The sequence below is a fragment of the Myotis yumanensis genome, unplaced genomic scaffold, assembly GCF_028538775.1.
Source record: "Myotis yumanensis isolate MYYU_CA2020_CCGP unplaced genomic scaffold, mMyoYum1.0.hap1 SCAF_14, whole genome shotgun sequence".
Lineage (NCBI taxonomy): Eukaryota > Metazoa > Chordata > Mammalia > Chiroptera > Vespertilionidae > Myotis > Myotis yumanensis.
This window is the reverse complement of record NW_027223765.1, coordinates 17,016,602-17,038,151: the sequence shown is the minus strand read 5'-3', so window position 1 is coordinate 17,038,151 and position 21,550 is coordinate 17,016,602. Positions and strand designations below refer to the sequence as shown.

The following is a 21,550-nucleotide window of genomic DNA, read 5'->3' as shown; positions in this document are numbered from 1 at the left end:
CGCTCCCATTAAGTTGGAATTCAGACTTGGCACTTTTACATGGAAAGAAATGTGAAAATTCTAGAAAAGTAGACAATAGCTCCAAAGACAATTGTTTTGATGAATTTTGTTTTTCAGCTTCATTTACAGTCAATGTGAAAATTGCCACTAATCACTTTGGTGATTAAAATCTAATTTGAAAAAATATATATTAACCATAGACCAGTGGTTCTCAACCTTCCTAATGCCGCAACCCTTTAATACAGTTCCTCATGTTGTGGTGACCCCCAACCATAAAATTATTTTCGTTGCTACTTCATAACTGTAATTTTGCTACTGTTATGAATCGTAATGTAAATATCTGATATGCAGGATGTATTTTCATTGTTACAAATTGAACATAATTAAAGCATAGTGATTAATCACAAAAACAATATGTAATTATATATGTGTTTTCCGATGGTCTTAGGCGACCCCTGTGAAAGGGTCATTCGACCCCCAAAGGGGTCGCGACCCACAGGTTGAGAACCGCTGCCATAGCCATTCCTATTAAAAAACAAAACCTACCCTTTATGGAAAATGTATTCCCAGTTCCAATTTGAGATGTTAAGCCCCCTCATTAGAACAACAGGAGGAGCCCACACTCTTATAGCAGTGGCAGCCACAGATTTTGTGGCTTTTTCCCCTTTGAGTCCTCATGCTAAAATATACCACAAGAGCCACAGCAGCTCCTAGCAAAAGTATAGGCTTGGATTAGCAGGATGTTCTAGGGACCACCTTTTATCTTCAGAAGAGTTTCCAGGCTTGCAAGTGTTAATTGGCACTTTCAGCTCTACTGGGCAAATATTGTCAGACATCTGAGTATTGTGAGCAGCCTTTTTGCTGTAAACTTACTGGAGCTACAGAATTTAACTTTTATAATAATTTATGTAGTCCCCCCCTAAGAGGGACATGAAGCATGCTCTCCTTAAAATGGTTTGTTGTGGAAATTGTATTTTTGAAGGAAGGTTGAGGGCTTGCTGAGGTCCCTGAATCTCCCATTCAACTGACAAGGCTAGTTTAACTACAGGTAAAACAACCAAATAGGACAGGTGTGATATGCCATCTTTGTAGTTAATGCTAAACTTTAACTCTTTAGATAAGAGTGAATAGGTTGATGAAGGAAACAGGTTGATATGTTGAAAGAACTGATATGGCTCCCAAATTATCAGGGTTGTTATAAAATGCTAATATGAAGATAAAAAACTGAAAGGAAAATTATAGACCCTGTCTGGATTTGAGTCCCTCAGAAGTAGACCCCACCTTATTATAAGACAAAGATTCAAGTATTTATTTGAGAAGTAAAGGAAAGAGTACAAAAATGAGACAATGAAGAGAGGGCAGCCAGTAATGGGTAAGTTAATTCAAGCCTGTCATCAATCTAGGACAGCCATGGGCAAACGACGGCCCACAGGCCGGATCCAGCCCGTTTGAAATGAATAAAACTAAAAAAAAAAAAAGACCGTACCCTTTTATGTAATGATGTTTACTTTGAATTTATATTAGTTCACACAAACACTCCATCCATGCTTTTGTTCCGGCCCTCCGGTCCAGTTTAAGAACCCATTGTGGCCCTCGAGTCAAAAAGTTTGCCCACCCCTGATCTAGGAGCTTAATCCCAAGAAGAATCTCTTGACCCACTGGAATATGTAAAAAGACATATCCCAGAGGGTCAAGAGCAGTAAGATACTTGCAGACCAGCTTTCCTCAATCACAGAGGTGGCTGCGTGGAGAAATGTCAATATTCCAGCACAGCAATAGAAAGTCCCGAGGCAAAGAAATATAGACATGCCTCATATGCACTGAAGTGGTAAGGGAAGGGCACCTAATTGCTCACCAGTACATTCAGAATAAGTAGGGACTTTTGTTGTTGTTCTGTTACATCTAATACATGTGTTTCTCTAATAGTGTTGTCTATTGTGCATTTTTAAGATGCTGAAGGGACAATCCATACTGTTTGTTTACTTGCTGTGGAAGTAGCAATTATCTTTTAAACACAAGGCACTAATACCTTCTTAAAAAATACCAAGCTATGTACCTTAGTACTAGTAACAAATTCATGAATCAACTTAGTGTTTCATAGACAATCTTAAGGCTAAGGAAAAGAAAGACATTCTGTGACCCAAAGAAAAAGAGGACCCCAACTGAACTGACCAATCATTCCACAAAGAGGAGTTAAGGCATGACCTGCATAGATAATACAGTCAGGCTACTAGCAAAATAAAATTTTAATCTACTTTACTATCTATACTATCTTTAGTATCAATGCATGGAATTATTTTATTATAATTACAGTCTTAAAATCATTGCTAATTACCTCACATGGTTAGAAAACAAGAGGGGTTCTCCTTATACACATTTATACTTGACAACTAGCCTAGTGAAGTCCTAGTGCAACTAGTTTCAATTTATATTAAATTTCCTTTGACATCAACTACATGGTTATACAATGCTTACAAAAATCAAATATAGTACATACCCTTTTTAGCAGCTGCTGTTTTACTTGGAACTTTATCTATTTGTTTCAGACCAAATGTTGGTGAAAAAACAGAAGCAGAATCTTCTTCATTACTGTCAAATTTAGCTGAATCTAAAAATTACAAAGCTTTTTTTCAGTAAAGAGATTCTGTAAGGACCACTTAATAATTAAGCTTTGATTCTTTTTATTGATGATTTCTTTTTAGCTAGGTAATTGATCTTACAAGTTTCTATTCTGTGATCTTATAATCCACAATATACGAACAGCTGAAAATAAAAAATATAACATATTTCAAAAATATTAACTGTTTTAAAACAGTAAAGAAATGCATAATGAATTTTTTAATAGTCCCAAAGGCTAAACATTTAAAAGTTAACTGACCAATTCAAAAATAAATACTGATGATTTATTTTAAAGTGAGATACGAAAAAACTCTCACTGTGATTATTTTAGTATCTACACATTTAATGCTATTAACCATTTCAAGAATTAAAGTAATAATGATCAAATGTAAGAGAGTAGTAAGTATATCTATCTAGCCCTGACTAGTGTTGCTCAGTGATTGGAACGTTGGCCCGTGCACCAAAGGACTGCGGGTTCGATTCAGGTCAAGGGCATGTTCCTGGATTGCAGGTTCAATTCCAGGCCTGGACATGTTTAGGAGGCCACCAATTGATGCGTGTCTCTCTCTCCTCTCTACTCTCTCTAAAAATCAATGCAAATATATATCCTCTGGTGAGGATTAACAACAACAAAAAAAGTGCAAATCTATCTATACGTATAGAGCATGTACAAGATCTATGTGTGTTAAAAAATTCAAGACAGTTCCGTCTAACCAGATTGTTTTGATCTTAAAAATTCCACACACAAAAATACGGGTCATAAAAAATATACACCCTGATTAAATTTGCTTCGGTTTAGTAAAACAAATCTGTACACTGCTACCCTTGTAACTTTTTAAAAGACTATCATGTATACATTCATGTTGCCATGAAAATAAGATTTCAATCTTTAAAATTTTCTTTCTACATTTTTTCTCTCATTAAAACACCCCCTCTACACCCATACTCCCTACACTCACACTGGTTAGCATCTGCCTATCTACGTAAGTGCTTCCATAATGCCTACTTTGACCAAAGAGTTGGGAATAACCTCAGGAAAAGTAAATAAACCTTATTACATTGAGGAAAATGTAAAAAGAATGTTAAAAAGAAAACAAGATATCTAGTCATAAAAACATCCTGAAATTAAATCATGACATAATGAGTTATCTACTGTTTCTTTTTCTTCCCCACTAAATCATAGCAATAATATAAGTAATCAGTGAAAAGACAAAATGAACATACCATCTTCTAACTTTTGAGAGTATGAAGGAAATGAGAAGAGATTCCCAAAATCCTGAGGTTTTTTGTCATGTGAAGATTTTCTGTTAGAAAGAAAAATTAAACACCACAATGTAATTTAAATATCTGGTTTCAACCTTGACAAATTATATCTAGTATATACTGAAAGATTATAATCATAGAACAAAAGATTGTTCTCTCATTTGTTTCTAATATGCTCAAGAGTAGGCAATAATCCTATTTTTTATCTTAGACTGCATGTGGTAAAATACTTCCTTAAAAAATCTTAAATAGCTCATACACTTCACATCCTACATGTTAGTCATGTTAGTGTTCAGACTCATCAGAAGCAAGAAAAATCAAGGCCAAAATTAGGAAAGACAACTAAACTTCCCATCTCTAAAGATTTATTAACTACTATGTCCCACAGGCCTGCTGCCAATTTTTGTAAATAAAGTTTTACTGGAAACCGCACACTTGTTCTTTTACATATTGTTTATGGCTGTTTTCTTCCTACAACAGCAAGACTGAATAGTAGTGACAGAGATTATATGGTCTGCAAAGCCTAAAATATTTATTATTGAGCCCTTAATGGAACAAATTTTGCCAACCTATGTTCTAAAACTATAGCAACAGTTATGTTAACAGCTGCAATATTAACCAAATTTACTGCTTCATGAAGCGGACCTTACCTAGAATAACAATTTCTTATCCAAAGTTTACAGTAAGGTCTTTGATGGATGCCTAATCAAACTGTACCATACAACTGAGTAGCAGTTGCTTCACTACTTACTCTGGAGTAGCTTTTGATTTGGCTGGTGAAAATGTATATTCATCTTTATCTAGGCCATCTGACGGAACAAATTCATCTTCCTCATCATTTGTTATGGGAGATGCTTTAACTTTTAATTCCTCTAAGTCATTATTATCATCATCATCATCAGCATCATCATCCTCTTCTTCTGAGAAATCAAATGTGTACTTAGGCCTCTCAGCTAGGAGAAAAGTGAAAGTTAATGTTATAATCAAATCCAGCTTTATCCACATAAAATATGATGAGTAACGCATTTGAAAAATATTCCAATTATATCTAAAAATACTTGAGAAAAAAAGAGATAAGCATTTAGAGAATAAACGCCAATAATTTTGCCTCAGTTTTGATAGTGTTAACATCTATCTATCTTGTAATTCTCAGGAAGCTATGGGGTAATAATAATGCTGCATATATTAGGAGAGCATAAACTGATGAGATTAATTTTTAGAATAATACTTAAATATTACTTAAAAACAGGAAAGTAGTTATTATGGCCAGTGTAAAAGTGACTATGAATATAAGATTTCCCATTTCTGCAATTACAAAGTTTACAGGTCTTTAAAAAGTGCAAATCTTTCTCTTAACCTTTTTCACAAAACTCCTATCTTCTATTCATGGTAGTTTTACTACAAAACAACAGAGATCGTAATTTTTCAGATGAATAAGAAAAAGAGGTAAGATCTCAATATGCAAGATAGTAATATAATGTATTAAAAAAGGTATCTGCTATGGGAAAAGGCACATTGGTATACTACAAATAAGTTTTATTATAATTTCTAGCATATGCTATGAAATAAAATTTAAAAATCATTTGGATACTGTAAAAGTTTTTACTTCATTCCAGATATATGGAAAAAACAATCTGAATAAACTAATTTTCACATAACTTAAGTTGCACATTGTAAAATCCACATATATTGCACTACTTATACACATTAGGAAAAGAAATTCAATCACTTTGTGATTAGAGAACCAAAAATTTAAGGCCTGAGATATAATTTAAAAAGTATCTCCCAAAGGTAAAACAACCATAATGCTCTATTATTTATTTTACATAAATTAGGTAGGACTTAAATTTTGAGAAGAATCTATAAAATAGGACATGTATCAGTTTTAAAGTATTTGAAAACTTCAAGCTAATGAATATTCAGACATGATCAAATCACATGCTTAACGGCAATATATATAATTAAAAAATGGAAATCTGCAGGCTATGACTGCAATTATTTAAATTATGCCAAGTAACTGGAATCAGACTCCCTTAGAGATACAAGGGATAGACAACTAAACAAAAACAAAACTATGAAGTACTACTATTGACCCACCACTCTTGGGATACTACCAAAATACTTTTTTTCTTTTAACCAAAATCTTCAAACTATTGATAATAAACATCAGTAAGAAAACAATTTGACTTTGGGTGGTGGACACACAGTGCAATATACAGATCATGTATCATAGAAATGTATACTTGAAACCTATATAATCTTATTAACCAATGTCACCCCAATAAATTTAATAGAAACAATAAAAGAAAACATGATTCATTTTAGGGAAATTTTTTTTATGTCCAACTTTGCTAGAAAAAAATCATTCGGTAAGGAAATTTCTGTCTTCTTGAACTATAACTTCTGAAACACTAATGGTTTAGCCCTTTAGTTATATTGGTAATACTAACCAATACCAACTTATATGAGTAACACTAACTTGGTCGAACTACAACATACAGTAAAATGAATATAAAATGTATCAATACCAGCTGCTCTCCTAAGCAAAGAATCTCTTGGAATAACCACAGGTTCTGTTTCTTCCAAGTCACTTTCTGACTTGGATTCATCATCTGACCAAGGATTCCGTTTCTTCACTTTCTTTGTACTAGGTTTGCCAGATGATGTAGATGCTTTTCTTTTTCTCACCCTGGTACCTAAAACCAAAAGAACAACAATGATACATGTATCAACACTTATACAAATGCCGTTAGCAAAAATAAAACTTATAATGAAAAGTTTATTATAAAATAACAAATGTTAATGAACATTGGAGATATTAAATTATTAGGAAAAAAAGCACAATCAAAAGAATCTGGTAATACTCTATATATACAGATTTTTTTTCACACAAAACAATACTTTAAAAATCCTCACCAGGCTCTTTTTTCTCCCTTTTGGGTTTGGGACCTTTATTTATAGGCACTGCCTGTATCAGTGCTTCTTCTCCTGTGCCTTCTACTGGTGTTCCACTGAATTCTTCATCACATTCCACTTTTACTGCTGTGGTATCAAGATCACCCTACACATTAAAAAAAAAAATCAAACCATGAATAAAATGAAAGTTAAATTAATAATATGTACTTTAGAGATACATTTCCAGCCAATATATTGCTTCTTCATATTAGGTGAGTAAAAAAATAAATAAAATGTAATTCTATTGAGCTCTTAGATAACTTTGATCAGACCATATTTTACTTTATCGTATTGCTTACCACTCTAATCTTCTGGTACGCACCATGAGATGACAGCTACTTAAAAGCAACCATAAAAAAAAATAAGGCCGCTTTTGATTATCAATGGGGCATTAAGACCAATAGCTAAGTACACCAAAAGTTATCTACAAAATAAGTTGCTACAGTTCTGGTCTCTATATACTAGAAAAAAATCTTCAGATTGAAGGAAAATAAGAAACACAAGTCATGCACTGCTAGGCATTATAAGACAAAGTCCTCTGACTCTAAGATTATTGAGAGAGAGGATACAAGTCATTACAATACAAATAAATATACAAGCCGATATAACAGTGACCCATAGGGAGGAGTCACTCTGCCTAGGGCAAGGTCAGGGAAGACTCCATGAGGGGCCTTTCTGATGGGTTTTGAAGTAATCATGTTTGCCAGGTAAGAAGGAAGGAAGGAAGAGCATCCTGGCAAAAGACACAGAGGCATGAATCACCACATTGTTTAGAGAACTACAAATAGTCTGCTAGGATTCAAGACAAGGTGAGAGGAAAGATTAGTCATACAGAAACACAGGGAGGCATGCAGGGGCTAAATCACTGTGTACAGGAGTCTGTGTGTATTCAGTGGGGAGTCACTGAAAACTCTTAAGCATTTGTATAATAATCAGACTTGCTTTTTGGAAATATCACTCTAGTAGTAAGAGATTACAAAATCCTCCTGCCATAGGAACAAAGTGGAAAAAGGTAGAAGTCCTGATTAGATGACTACAGATAGGAAGACTAGTGAAGAGGACCCCTTTAAATTATCTCAGAGAAAACATCAAATCCTAAGATAGTGTTAATGGGAACCGAGATAAGGAGGTAGATTTCAGAATTGCTTCACAAGAAATCAGTATGATTTAGTTACTGATTATATGGGAAAATTCCCAAGTTTTTGGTTTATGTTAGTGATGGCTGATGTTGCTAGTAACTGAGATAAAGTACAGAGGTAGAAAAAGTGGTTTTGAAATTAGGATAAGTCCAGTTTCAAAAATGCTGAGTTTGAAAGGCTTTGGACATTTAAATAGCTATAGTAGCTTGGCACTCCTGAGAAGCTTAGGGACATAGATTTAAGAGTCACTGTGTGAGTGGGAAAAGTTCTGGGCATAGATTATGTTACTCAAGAGAACTATGTAAGGTGAAGAGAACAGTGCTGAGAACTAAACCTGACACACACCAACTAAAGAGGAGAGGAGGCATTTCCCTAAGGAGAAAGCAAGTGCATGTTTACATTAACCTGTGTGTGGTGGGGAGCCAGGTAAGAGGGAAGCAGTAGAGACCTCAGTTTATTAGAACAGTAGCAGAGAGTGATCTCTCTGATATCACAGTGCTTCTATACTTCAAATCTTAGCTTTGTACAGAGAACACACCAATCTCTCACTCCAGCTCTTAGGCTCATTTTCCAAGCTCTAATTACATTGTTGGGCACATCTATCTATCTATCTATCTATCTATCTATCTATCTACCTACCTACCTACCTACCTACCTACCTATTGCCTGAGTTCTAAAATCAATATGGGCAGAAAAATTAGCCTCTCTCTTTCAGAACATCATGCCCTCCTGTTTCCTCTGCTCTGAACAATATTCTCAATGTTTCCTTCTTCTAGCTAACTCTTGCCCATGTGCTGGAGGGTGTAAGTCTCATACTTTTAAATCCTAAATAGTACCAATCAATGCCAATGACATAAGATGTACTTGATGATTTTTTTAACTAATAGTAAAAACAAATAAATAGTAAAACATGATAGCTTATTTTAATAGCCAAACAAATCCTTTTCCACTGTAAAACTTTTTTAGTTGGTCATGATATAGTAATAAAGTTTATATTTTAAATTTAATATATATATTTTTTGTTGTTCCATGATTTTCATTTAGAATGCTGCTGAGTAGAGTATTTCTATCTCTCACTTTAAAAAATGAAATCAAGTAGGTAACTCTTTACATATGTGGTTCCTTGACTAATGTTTTCCTCCTTTGGGTCAACTGCTCTCATAGAACAAATGATTTCCCATCACAAGTGAATATATTAGAAACAAGAAAAGCATTATTTAAGCAAATAGTGAAATTAAAATACATATATACATCATTATGGAGGTGGAGTCTACCAACGAGCTATAACAAGAGATATGTCATACCTTTTTCTTCTTCAACAACTTTTTGCTAGCATCTGCCTTCATAGCAGTGATTTCAGGAACTATCCTCCTGCCATAAGGTGAGGGCATTGTCTCTTCCAGTTGAAGTTTCTTCACCTTAGGTTTCCCAACTTTACCTTTTACTGCTTTTCCGGCCATTCCAGCCATTAAATCTTCTCGTTCTTGCGCTTCCACTTTCTGAAATATAATTATAAAGGAGGCGGAGTGAGAACAGGTGCATACATAACATTAGAAAAGACAATACCTATTGCATAAAAATTAAAACTAATTTTATTCACTCAGTAGGGATAAAGCTTTCCTTTCAAGTGATCTAAGATAAAGTAACGGGAAAAATAATAATTCTACATAGAAGACCTGGGTTGTAGTCCCAAGTCTGTCTAGCTTCTCATTTGTAGTACAAGAGGGTAGTAAATAAATGACCTACATGGTCTCCTCCAATTCTAGGACCCTATGTTGTATTATGAAATCAAGACTTCTGATGTGGTATCATCAGAATTCTAGCAAAACATACAAAAAGGCAGTTAAGTACGAAGTTATTCTTTACTATTGCTTTAGCCATAACAGAAAAAAAAAACCTGTTCTTAAACAAAGTCAAAAAGTATGAAAATTAAAAGGGCCATCTTAATCTTTTGAAGAGTTAAGAAATCCTTGTAACATGATAGCTTAACAGAAATAACATAAGCTTTGAAATCAGACAGATCTCGATTTCAATCTTAGCTCTTCCACTTATTAGCTATAAATCCTTGGTAAATACAGTTGTAACTCATAAAGCACCTACTATGTGCTAGACTTTAAAAATCATGTGACCCCCACTTTATGGATAAGGAAACCGGGACACTGAGAGGATAAGTAATTGCTCTTAACCATAATGATATAATTCCTCTCTAAGCCAGTTACTTAACCTCTCTAAGCTTCAGGATCTTCATCTATATAATAAGTTAATAATAAATAACCTCTCTCATTTGTTTTGGTGGTAGGAGTCATTCTGAGGATTACAGTGCCAACATACAATAGAGATTCAATTAGTTTTATCATTAGATCTTAAATGACACTGATCAACATAAAAATTAAGTCTAAATACTTTCAATGTAACAAAACCATATCCAGAATAAATTCATTGTGTGAATCAACTTTGCTAACTATCAAATAATAAAATAAAAGTGAAAGCCCCCTGCTCGCCAGCGCCGCAGCCCCTGCCCGCTGCGGCTCCCCGCTCCCCCCCCCCCCCCAAGGACGTCCAGAAGGATGCCTGGTCTAATTAGCATATTACGCTGTTATTATTATAGATACTAGGGATTTAACCTACATCCAGTTCTTCAACAAATGCTGCTAAATCTTCTTTCCAAAGATCTGAAGGAGATTTTCTTTTAAGATCATTGACCTCTCGCCCCTATGATAAAAAAAAGTAGTATGATTTTAAACATCTGATAATAGAAAAAAATGTATAAACGGTAAATCAAAATACTTCTTTTTGAAAAAAGAAAAACAAAGCTATGGATAGCACTGAAATAGTTTCAAATTATTTAACCCACAAAAGTTCATACTTTTGAATCTCTCTGTTTAATCAGTTCTTCAACTTTTTCTTTAGTAAGAGACCACAGAGACATATTTAAAATATAATTAAAATCAGGGCCTGAAGGAGTTCCTGAATCAGAGGAACTATCATCATGCTGGTTTTGTGTTTCTTCCTCTTCTGTTGCCTGTAAAAAATAATAAACTTTGTATTAAAGTCCTGTATAGCATCAAATCATTGTTGAATTTTATTGAATACAGATTTTAAAATTCCATTAATGCTATATTCTTAGTGCTACATCTTCAGTTAGTGGAGTTATTTTAGATTATCTGCAAAATTACCTAAAAATATATTTCCTATAAAAAGCTTAAATGTTCTAAAAATGTACAATAAAGTCTTCAAAAGGAGTGGTATATTCAGTCCCTATTCATCCAGGAATGTGATAAAAAATTAACTGTATTGCCCAGGCACTATAATTCACAAAATGAGAAGACACAAAATTAATAGAGTGGAACTAAAGTTTTATCACTGCATCTTGTCAAATTTTTATATCAGTGAGTGAATGAACAATTTGAAACCCAAAATAAATGTCACTTGTGAAAAATGTTTTACAGTTATACTAAATATGCTAAGGTACAGTCAACTCTCTAAGGATGAATTCTTTATAAAAATTCTCTAAGAAAGACTAATCATGTAAGGACTAAGAAAATTCACTTAAGAATTTAAGAGCTATTGAGTAAGAGTCTGAATTATGAGGGCTATTCTAAAGTTTGACTCATAAGGTCTTTTTCACAAGAAAGGATTGCCATAAAAAATCCTCATGCTAATACCAAATTTCAAAATGCAATGAATTTAATAGAAACTGTAGGTGACATTACCTTTAAATCTTTTAAAATAATAACAGCCATTACATAAAACTGCATCTAAATTGTTTAAGGCACTCAGATAATTAAAAATGACTGAGTTAACCATGACACTCCATTAAACAAAAAAGTTCACTTTTGGTAACCAAAAGAGAAAAAAAAGTTTCACAATTTAATTAAAAATGTTCAGTAGAATAATACATATAAACGAAGTCAAGTTTAAGTAAGTATACTTTAGAAACAAAAGGATAAAAGTAAAAAATTGCAAAGCAAGAGGCCGCATTACATAAACAAACTGTAAAATTATGCAACAGCAGCCAAATAAGGAATACTGTTGTTCGGCTGATAGATCATTAATAGATACCTAGATAACTTGTGATAAGTTTTTTAAAAGTTCATCATGAAACAGTGTGCTGCTATGGAATATTTAGGTTGTTACACTACTAAAAAATACTATTAGAGTGTCATAAAATCCTGCTTAGACCCACACTTTACAAGTATATTTGCTCTAGGTTTTTATGACACTGGAGTATTATTTATTAGTGAGCACTCTAAAATATGTTTATCTATCATTGTTAACATAAAGGTGACTAAGGATACTTTCAGAAATAAAAATATAAATAAACTTTTCAAGGTTCAATGACCAAATTCTACTATGATTTTGAAGAAAAAAAAACACCAAAATACTATAATCTTCTAATTATCTGTTTTATAATTCTCTCTTCTCCAAATTCTACACAATAGGACAGGCTTTTAAGGGTGCTTCTTTTGTTACTTGCACCCACAAATGGAACCCATAAAATGAACCCATGACCAAGATGCTGAGCAAATTCTGATGGTGGCAATGAATTATTAAAACCAAGTACTAGGTTTTATCTATGAAGTCTATTTCCAACAGAAGGGCATTCTCAAACTCTAAACACATATCTTTTAAAACTAAGCATTAAATTCATTAGCTCACTAGTTGATTTTTTTACGACAAAAATTAAACTAACAGTGATACAGAAGGGCAAAGTAGTATATAAACTATAATTTGGGGGTTACGAATGCAATAAAACACAGTGAAAGGAAAGCAAATGCTTGTTAGGTTATCTTAATTCTGAATGCTCCCCATCTTATCCTACCCCTTTTTCCTCAAATGATGAATAAGCCTATTATCTTACTATGATTTGCAAAATATATAATTTATTCAAATTTTTCTCATTCTAATATATAGCATTCTATTAACTTTGAAAAAAGCTATAACAGTGTAAATGAAAGCATCATTTCAATACAGATTGATGAAAAATCTGAAAAACATTATGGTTGAGAACTCATAAGTATAGGGAAGTTTAAAGTTTCAGTTCAAATTATGTCACATAATCATAACTGTATTTTAAAGATGCTAACACAGTATCATATGTACACAATAGTCTAAGTATCAAAAATTAATCATTTCCAATTTTCTTCCTTTTGTACATTTGTGTTCTCAATCACAATGTTGTATTGCCTTTCTAAAATTTTCCTTTAATTATGCATGACAGCAAGAAACTAATTCTTGAGAGGAATCTCAAAGTTCAATATTCCATTCACTGAACTAATGTTAGTACTTTATGATCTAAAATGGACAATTTAATTAAAACATCAGACTTTTAATCTCAAGTTCCAGGGTTTAAATCTCCAGCCAAAGATCTAAGCACAGGACAGAATACAGATGGTGCTCGATTAATACTATAAGATCGAACATTTTGTCTCTACTCTTCCCAGAAAAAATTGAAACCAGATCAAGTGAATGGTGACTGGATTACGATGCTGTGACCAGAGAATGACCAATGTAAACTTATTTATGTACTACCAGTATAGTTCCCAGATAATATGCATGCAGCTCACAAAAACCACCACCATAACTGACACCCTTTAATGGCAGGCTCAGAAAAAAGGCCAAGGAGACTGAGCTACCTTCTCACACCTGGAGTCATTTCTCCAGGCCCTGGTTGAGTCACACTGGCCAAGTGCTTTGTGGTGGGTGTGCACTGCAAATTCCTGTACTGTATCTGTTCTGTGGATAAACAGAAGACTTCAGTCTCCAGACAGACAACTTAACACCTTAAGCAGTACTAAATTTAAATTTTAAGGGTTGGGTTTTTTGTTTGTTTTGGAAGTTGCTTTTAAAAGCTTCTCTGAATGTCTTGTTCTGCAAATGATTACCTTTTCTTGTGCTTCTTTCCAGGCTTTCACTGGGTCAGATTCATAACCTCTCTGGACTAACATTTGAATCAAATCTTTCTTTGACCTATTCTCTATGTGAGGGAAAAATAAAGTTAGGATCAAGAAAAGAGATTCAATTTGTATTTGTTTATATTCTACTGATAAAAATGTCTTCTATTTAATAAAGATTTTTTCCATTTTAACTAATGTTTAAATTTTTAAAAGTTGTGTCTTACCTATAGTAATTTTCCCTTGTATCTTCTCTAAAATGAAACGAGCTTGATTGTTAAGCTTTGTAGATTCTGCTCCCAACATCCCTACAAGCCACTCCTTACGTAAACCATAATAACTTAATCGTAAATCAAAGAATTCTTTCAAAATGTCTTGCACAGTTTCATATTTCTTCAGACATCCCATATGATCAAAGAGTACCTAATAAGCAAAACACAAAATTTTTGAAGATTACATAAATCTGTACTGGTATTTTTAACTTATGTGACATCTACAGTATTTAAAATAATAATACACTTATTTAAACACACACTACCCCTAAAAGCCAAAACTACTAAGTACATTTCTATAAATATTCCTTTAGTGACTCTAAGAAACTGATGAACTCAATTCTCAAAACTGTGAAAGTATTTTAAATAAAAATAATTTTGAAAGATAAATATAGGTTCTTTAAAAAGGTTCTAACTTAATGTGGCTATAAAACCACCTAAGAAAAAAATGTTTCCAACTAAAAATAAACATATTCTATCTCTAACTTTAAAATTTTTAAATCTACAAGTTCTCTCTCCCTATATACTCAATGCATGTGCATTTGCCTCTTTGTTTTTATAATTGTGCTATAATTCACCCAAACTTCAAATTTTTTTTGAAATTTTATTTCTTCTCTATCCTTTTACTTCTTTTTTCCGTCAGCTTTTCTTGACATTTTTTATGGTACTCTTTCTCAGACACTGTACAATTGCTGTATTTTTCTTTTACTCTTCTTTAAATCTAAAAGCTAATGGGAATGGATGGGGATGGAGCAAGGGTAATCATACATATTAACTTCCTATCTTCCTCTACAACTATATAAACACAAATACACAAGTTTAATAGGGCAGATTGGAGTTATGAGGAGATAAGAACTTCATAATTAAAATGCTAATGGGACAGGCATAAGGCAGAAAAGCCTGCAACAATCACTCTCATAACTAACTTTTAGTCAGTATGTGCATCCTGAATGTTCAAGCACAGATGCACAAATGCACAGTTGGGATTAAGAGTAGCAGATAACAGTAGAGGAAAATAAATAAATGTACAAAAAATGTATGGGGGGAGAAGAGGGAACTGTATTCAGAGTTAACTATAGCCACTCCCATCATGAAACCAATTACAAAAATCCAACATATGGCATGCGAGAAAAGTTAAATTAATAGCAAATCTTAATAATTACCATGGAATTACAAGTAAGAGTAGTTTGAAGTTTAAAAACTTTGTGCAATCCAGCAGCTTCTGCTTGTGCTAGTTTCTCTTCAGTCATTTTCACCACAAATTTCACAGTTGTATCAGTATGATATTCTTTATAATCAGAAATTAATGCTGGTGTTTTATCTGTTCCATTTAGCATAGGTTCTAAAACCTGTTCTTTGTATACCTATAAAAAATTTAACAATAAGTAATGCTTTTCATGACACACTCATGTTCTCATACCACAAGACATGCAATTTTTAAACAATTATCAGTTCCTGTGGGGGGTCGGGGGGAGGCAAACCTCCACCACTGTCATCTCATGCCCAGTCACTATAGGAGACAGTTTATGGTCATCTCAATAGTGAAAGAAGATATGCAAGATAATGGTTCTGATCTGCTAATACTCCACAGGGCAAGGGAAAGGCTGAGGGTATAAAGACAATGAGGGAACTGTATTCAGAGTTAACTATATCAACTAGAACTGACAAGAGATGACATGCATACCTTTAGATTTATAACAGTTGATACTGACATGAATATTGGCCATATTTATAAGGGTTCAAAACTATTTCTTACATACTCTTCTAGTCATTTCAAGATAGACAAATAGTCTCTTTAAAGAGTAGCTTAAGCCTAGCTTTCCTAGTGGTTGAGCTTGGACCTATGAACCAGGAGGTCGTGGTTCGATTCCCGGTCAGGGCATATGCCTGGGTTACAGGCTTGATCCCCATTGCAGAGCATGCGGGAGGCAGCCAATCAATGACTCTCTCTCTCCTCATTGATGTTTCTATCTCTCTGTCCCTCTCCCTTCCTCTCTGAAATCAATAAAAATATTTTTTAAAAATCTAAATGTTGAATAACTTAAGCTAAGTTAAAAAACTTTAAAATTACATTTAAATATTCAAAGCACAAATTCAATAGAATGGTTCAGAAATGTATACAGGAATTTTAAAACACTATACAGACTTAGGGCAAACATAGACGGAATCATGCATATTCTTACCAGAAAGAACCACTTAATGCAATCCCTCTTTACAGACAGCTCACATACTTATACTAACCTGTGTCCAAGTCCTAACTGGAAGCTCTGTAATCTCTACTGTGTTTCTATCCACCACAAAAATTTCACCACTGACTGCATATTGGTTCTGACCAAGTTCTTGGATGGTTCCTTTAAAGTTTTTGTAGTTTGGAAGCTGCAGAGAAAAATAAAAATAACTTAAAGCTTTGACTTCTGTCCTATCTGCCAATACTACATTTGAATGCTTCTAAGTCTGTGGTCTACTGCTACTGACAGATAAACATGACTGAAACTCAATTCCTCATCCTCCATAGTCCCTCTCCAAATTTTAAAAAAAAAATCACTCAGTCTTGAATTCACAGCTTCTGTTAAAATAATCTATTCCCCAATTGCAAAACCTTAGAATCATCTTTCTTAGTCTTCCTAGAATAGTACTTTTTATCCCCTAGCTTATTGTCTCCACACCTCCTTTCCCCCTAGATTAATAACCCTTTCATTTCCAACTGCTTGGACATTATTTTGAAAGCCTTCCAGTCTTTACCCAATCTAACACTCTACCATTCCTCCAGTGATTTGCCTTCCAGAGCACTACTCTTCTTCCACATTTTGATTGAATATTTTGAATATTCTTACTTTCACTCACTCTATCCAGCAGCCCTAACACATATTAAGCTCCACACACCCCATTCATTTATATAAATGTTACTCATCTTTCTCAATTACAAGTGCTCTCTCTCCCTCTTTTAAAATTCATATTTGTTATATCACTAAGAAGTTGGGCATGTGGCACAGGACATTTCTTCTGGCACAATGAGCAACTATCTTTTGTCTCTGCAAACTTCATGCCCCAAAGTCTTGTGTTGACAACAGATTATCTTTTTGAAGACAGAGATCACAATTTTTTCTCTCACCACTTAGCACATTATCTCAAAGATCGATAAATTGGTGGATAGATAGAAACAGATCGGTAAATAAGTAGATATATTAGGTACACAAGAAGCACTAGTTAAATACATGGACTAAAATACCCTAAAATGTATCTAAAAGGATGAAAATAAACACTATAATCATAAAGTAGTTTGATGGCTTCTGTTATAAATATTTTTGGTAATATAAAGTATTTAAGGGGGAAAACATTTTGGGTAAACCTGAGTAATCATACACATAATCTAATTTTTGTTTTCTTTTATAATACAAAAATGAAATAAAACTTGACGAGAAATACATTAAAATATTAAGTTTGTTGCTACATGGTGGGTTTAGTAAGTACATTTCCCTCTTTGCTTATTTATATTTTCTACAATGAGCACTACCATTTTGTAAGAAAAATACAAAATAACCTTTACTTAAGTATCATGAGAAAAAGAAAATTTCCAGATGATTTTAAATCATATGGAATAGTGATAGACACTTTCTTGAGAGGTTTCTCTTGAGTGGCATTTTGGGGGAAGAACTAAACACAGTGAATGGTATAAGGGCAAAATTAAAAAATATCAGGGGTACATTAAAATATATACAATGTGTTGTTAAGCATGGGTCAGTAGTTTGGAAATATATGCTAAAGTTACATAACTTTGTCATAAAACATTATTCTTTATATACTTTAGATATGAAAGCCTGAAATACTGAGTATTTGTATATTTCAATAGTGTTTCCCCATCAGCCTTATCTCTAGGTCCAGGCTTTTTCCAGCTTGTATCTTTTAAAATAAGCACATATCAAATTGCATACTAATAAAGTAGTTATTGTCTATAATATGTTCTAAAATAAAAATGGTTCCATTACTTTTTTAAAATGACTGGACTTTGTAGTTTACACGTTGTTTTTTAAATAAACAATATAAGCAACAAATCCCAAATAATTACCATGGGATGAGGATCCAAGCCATCTAGCATTCTTCTGACATTGTTTACAATTTCCCTAGCATCGTAGTTGGGTAGTTTACAAGCCCATCCAGTACCAATGCCCTCAGCACCATTTATTAAAACCATAGGAATTATGGGAATATACCACTCAGGCTCTACCCGTTGATTGTCATCATAAAGGAACTTAAGCAGGTTGTCATCTACAATAGGAAAAAGCCGTCTTGCTAAAGAGCTAATAAAAGAGAAAAATATATGGAAAAAATGTCATGGTTTTTGGAAATAAAATTGCATACATAATTAAAAACTACATTTCAGAAAATTTTTTTAAAAGAGTGCATTTTTAAAATTTTGATTACATGTGCTTCACAGTAAAACTGACCTAGCCTTATTACCAAATATATTTCTCTGGGGCATAAATCTAGAATAAGATAACCCAATTTTACTTCCATACTTACCTAGCTAAATTCTTAGTATTAATAAATAACTTTTTAAGAATTTCCTCTTACTCTGTCTAAATCACAAAACCCATCTTCAGCCTAAAAAGTGAAGTTTTGAGTCAGAAAAATCCTTACATTCATTAAGACTGGTTTCACCAATAATTCATAAAAATTTATATCAACAAACTTCCTTCTATTTACTATCAAATAATTTAAAATATTTAACCTCAACAGAATCCCCATTGATACTTCTCCATAGTTACAATTCTATTAACCATTTAGTTAGTTCCAATAAACTTCAAATAGAACTTGATACCATTATATCAGCAAACTGTTACCTTAACATTGTGAAAATGTAACGAGGGCTTGCAGCATCTTTGCCACCATGTAGCCGAGTTCCAAACTGACCAATAGGCTGAAGCAAGTTAATGTTGTTACTTCCCACAAAGTTCTGAGCCAAATTCACAATAGTCATCATCAATGCTTGCTACAGAATAGAAACAGAACATAATATTAATATTCTAAACTTTAATTCGCTGTAGGTATTCCCTAATTTTTATTAAAATCCAAACTCAATTCTTTTACATTTTCAAAGACCTTATAAAAGAAAAAATACTTCATTATGCTTCATTGTCATTCTTCATGTCTGTAAGCATAGTTCTCAATTGATTCCAAACTTAATTCTTACTTCTCCATGATGATAAGCAGACATCTCAGCAACAGATCCAGCCAACTGGGCAACTTTTACTTCACGTTTGTCATTCCTTTTGAAACAGGTAAATAAAACTTTTCGTTGGCCTGGTTTAAAGCCTATTTTAAAAAAAAAATAATCCTCTTTTAAAAATATTACCGAAAATATAGTTGTAATGTTTCTTTTAGTGACAAAAAAATGTCCTATATATTCAAGAAAGAAAAGATATAGTTTGTTTTTGAAAAATTACTGACTAAAAATAATTGAGATTCTATAACAAAGTGGAGTATAAACTAACATGTTTTGATATCATTTCAATCTATTCCAAAAATGAAGTACCAATTGAAAGACCACCTTTTGGTCTTAAACTGCTCAGTAGCACTAAGCTTCTTTCAAAGGAAATGCCAAACACCCACATATCCAAAATGGCAGTTGTAATTAAAGGAGCAGCAAACCATCAATAAGTCTGAAACTATTATTCGAGTATCCCAAATCAGGATAGCCCTTACAAATGAGAGATGTATGTGGTAGTTAAGAATGCAGGGTTTAGAATCTTACTAATCTGAATACTCTTCTTAACTAGGCCATTTATCATGTGCCTTTGCACAAATTACTAAACCAGTAAGCTCAGTGTCCTCATCAGTGTAATAGAAATAATTACCTTCCTAATAGGGTGATCATAAGGATTACATTGAGATAATGCAAGCAAAGCACTCTGCTTCCTTATCATTCTTCTTGTTCTAGACCAATGAGCACAGTAACAAATTTTCAGTATATGCTAGCTATCGTCATCATCATCGTGGGCCCAAAACATTGTAGAAACAAGAGGATGATAAACATGGTCCCTTTCCTTCAGAATTTTATAATCTAATTGAGAAGGCAAAATTAACACAAATAAAATAATAGGCACAAAATTACTGACACAGTTTAGGCATCTGAGACCAGTTTAGACTAAAATTGTTAGGGAAGGTGTCATAGAAGGGATATAACTTAAAGCTAGAAATAGATGGACAGGTACAATCATCTGCTATTAGTTGAAAAACCAAGGAACACGAAGATCAACTAACTTGCTAGAAGTTATAAAATGAAAATTAAAAAGTGCTAGATAGAAGACCAAAATGTGCCGAAACCGGTTTGGCTCAGTGGATGGAGCATCGGCCTGCGGACTAAAAGGTCCCAGGTTCGATTCCGGTCAAGGGCATGTACCTGAGTTGCGGGCACATCCCCAGTGGGAGATGTGCAGGAAGCAGCTGATCGATGTTTCTCTCTCATCAATGTTTCTAACTCTCTATCTCTCCCCCTTCCACTCTGTAAAAAATCAATAAAATATATATTTTTTAAAAAAAAGAAGACCAAAATATGCTCTAATCACAAGGTAGTTTATAAACTTTTATTTTGTTAAGTAAAATAAGTTAAAGTATTGAACTCTAAAGGTGTTTTTAAAATTTAGTCTCTGATAAATATTTTAGAACTTATCAAAATCCCATTTTACTATTTATTTTAGGAAGTCTGCAATCAACTTGGGTCAAGGGCTTTTAAAATTTGCCATAAGTTAATTTTCCTGAAAAAATTCAAAAAGGGTTTTAAAAGATTCAAATTAAGAAATATAAAATATTTCAGTCCTACGAAAATATTTCTAAAACAATTTATGGACTTTAAGATTTATTATTGAGATGACTTAAAGCATATGAAATTAAGTTATACTCAATAATGTACAAAAATGAGAAAAAATTTGAAATGACAGCTACTTACCATCAACAAGAGATGGTATAGACCTTTCATTGTCTGAGTTTGAGAAGAGAATCAATTCTTTGTTGATGAAATCATTGTATGTCAAATGCTTTGTTGCTGTGCCATATAAAAATTGCTAAGAAAAAAGTTATATAGCAATATTATCATTATGACTATATCAGTTTTAGTCTCTTTCTTCCCCCAGATCACCACTCCGTATGACTAACCTCTGGTAATCCATGTAACCTACGCTGTCTCCGATCTTCCATAAAATTTGTTAACCATTCTTTTCTGTCATCAATCTTCTTTTTACTGAATGCCTGAAAGATTCCAGGAAATTATTTCACATATTACAAAATAATTTCATTATAAAATTAAAAGTTATAAAGGCAAAAAACATTAATTTCTGGGAAATTTGGTTTTTCCAATATGCTTTTAATCAAAAATATACTTGAACAGAGGTTTTTCAATGAAAGAACTATG

At 33.1% G+C, this 21,550-nt stretch overlaps 1 protein-coding gene across 2 annotated transcripts in view; it reads right to left on the bottom strand.

The window, feature by feature from the left end:
* The window catches only part of TOP2B (DNA topoisomerase II beta), a 62,466-nt gene that overhangs the window by 4,017 nt on the left and 36,899 nt on the right, over window positions 1-21,550 (bottom strand). For both annotated transcript variants that reach the window (XM_070433306.1, XM_070433305.1), the window contains exons 17-33: window positions 21,295-21,387; window positions 21,089-21,203; window positions 19,334-19,455; window positions 18,984-19,132; window positions 18,209-18,440; window positions 16,384-16,518; window positions 15,306-15,506; window positions 14,098-14,293; window positions 13,862-13,953; window positions 10,843-10,998; window positions 10,605-10,688; window positions 9,281-9,475; window positions 6,799-6,943; window positions 6,411-6,578; window positions 4,634-4,835; window positions 3,844-3,923; window positions 2,498-2,608 (exon numbers count right to left, since the gene is read on the bottom strand). In XM_070433306.1, coding sequence (XP_070289407.1) covers window positions 2,498-2,608; window positions 3,844-3,923; window positions 4,634-4,835; window positions 6,411-6,578; window positions 6,799-6,943; window positions 9,281-9,475; window positions 10,605-10,688; window positions 10,843-10,998; window positions 13,862-13,953; window positions 14,098-14,293; window positions 15,306-15,506; window positions 16,384-16,518; window positions 18,209-18,440; window positions 18,984-19,132; window positions 19,334-19,455; window positions 21,089-21,203; window positions 21,295-21,387 — 2,476 coding nt within the window. The remainder of the gene's footprint in view (window positions 1-2,497; window positions 2,609-3,843; window positions 3,924-4,633; window positions 4,836-6,410; window positions 6,579-6,798; window positions 6,944-9,280; window positions 9,476-10,604; window positions 10,689-10,842; window positions 10,999-13,861; window positions 13,954-14,097; window positions 14,294-15,305; window positions 15,507-16,383; window positions 16,519-18,208; window positions 18,441-18,983; window positions 19,133-19,333; window positions 19,456-21,088; window positions 21,204-21,294; window positions 21,388-21,550) is intronic.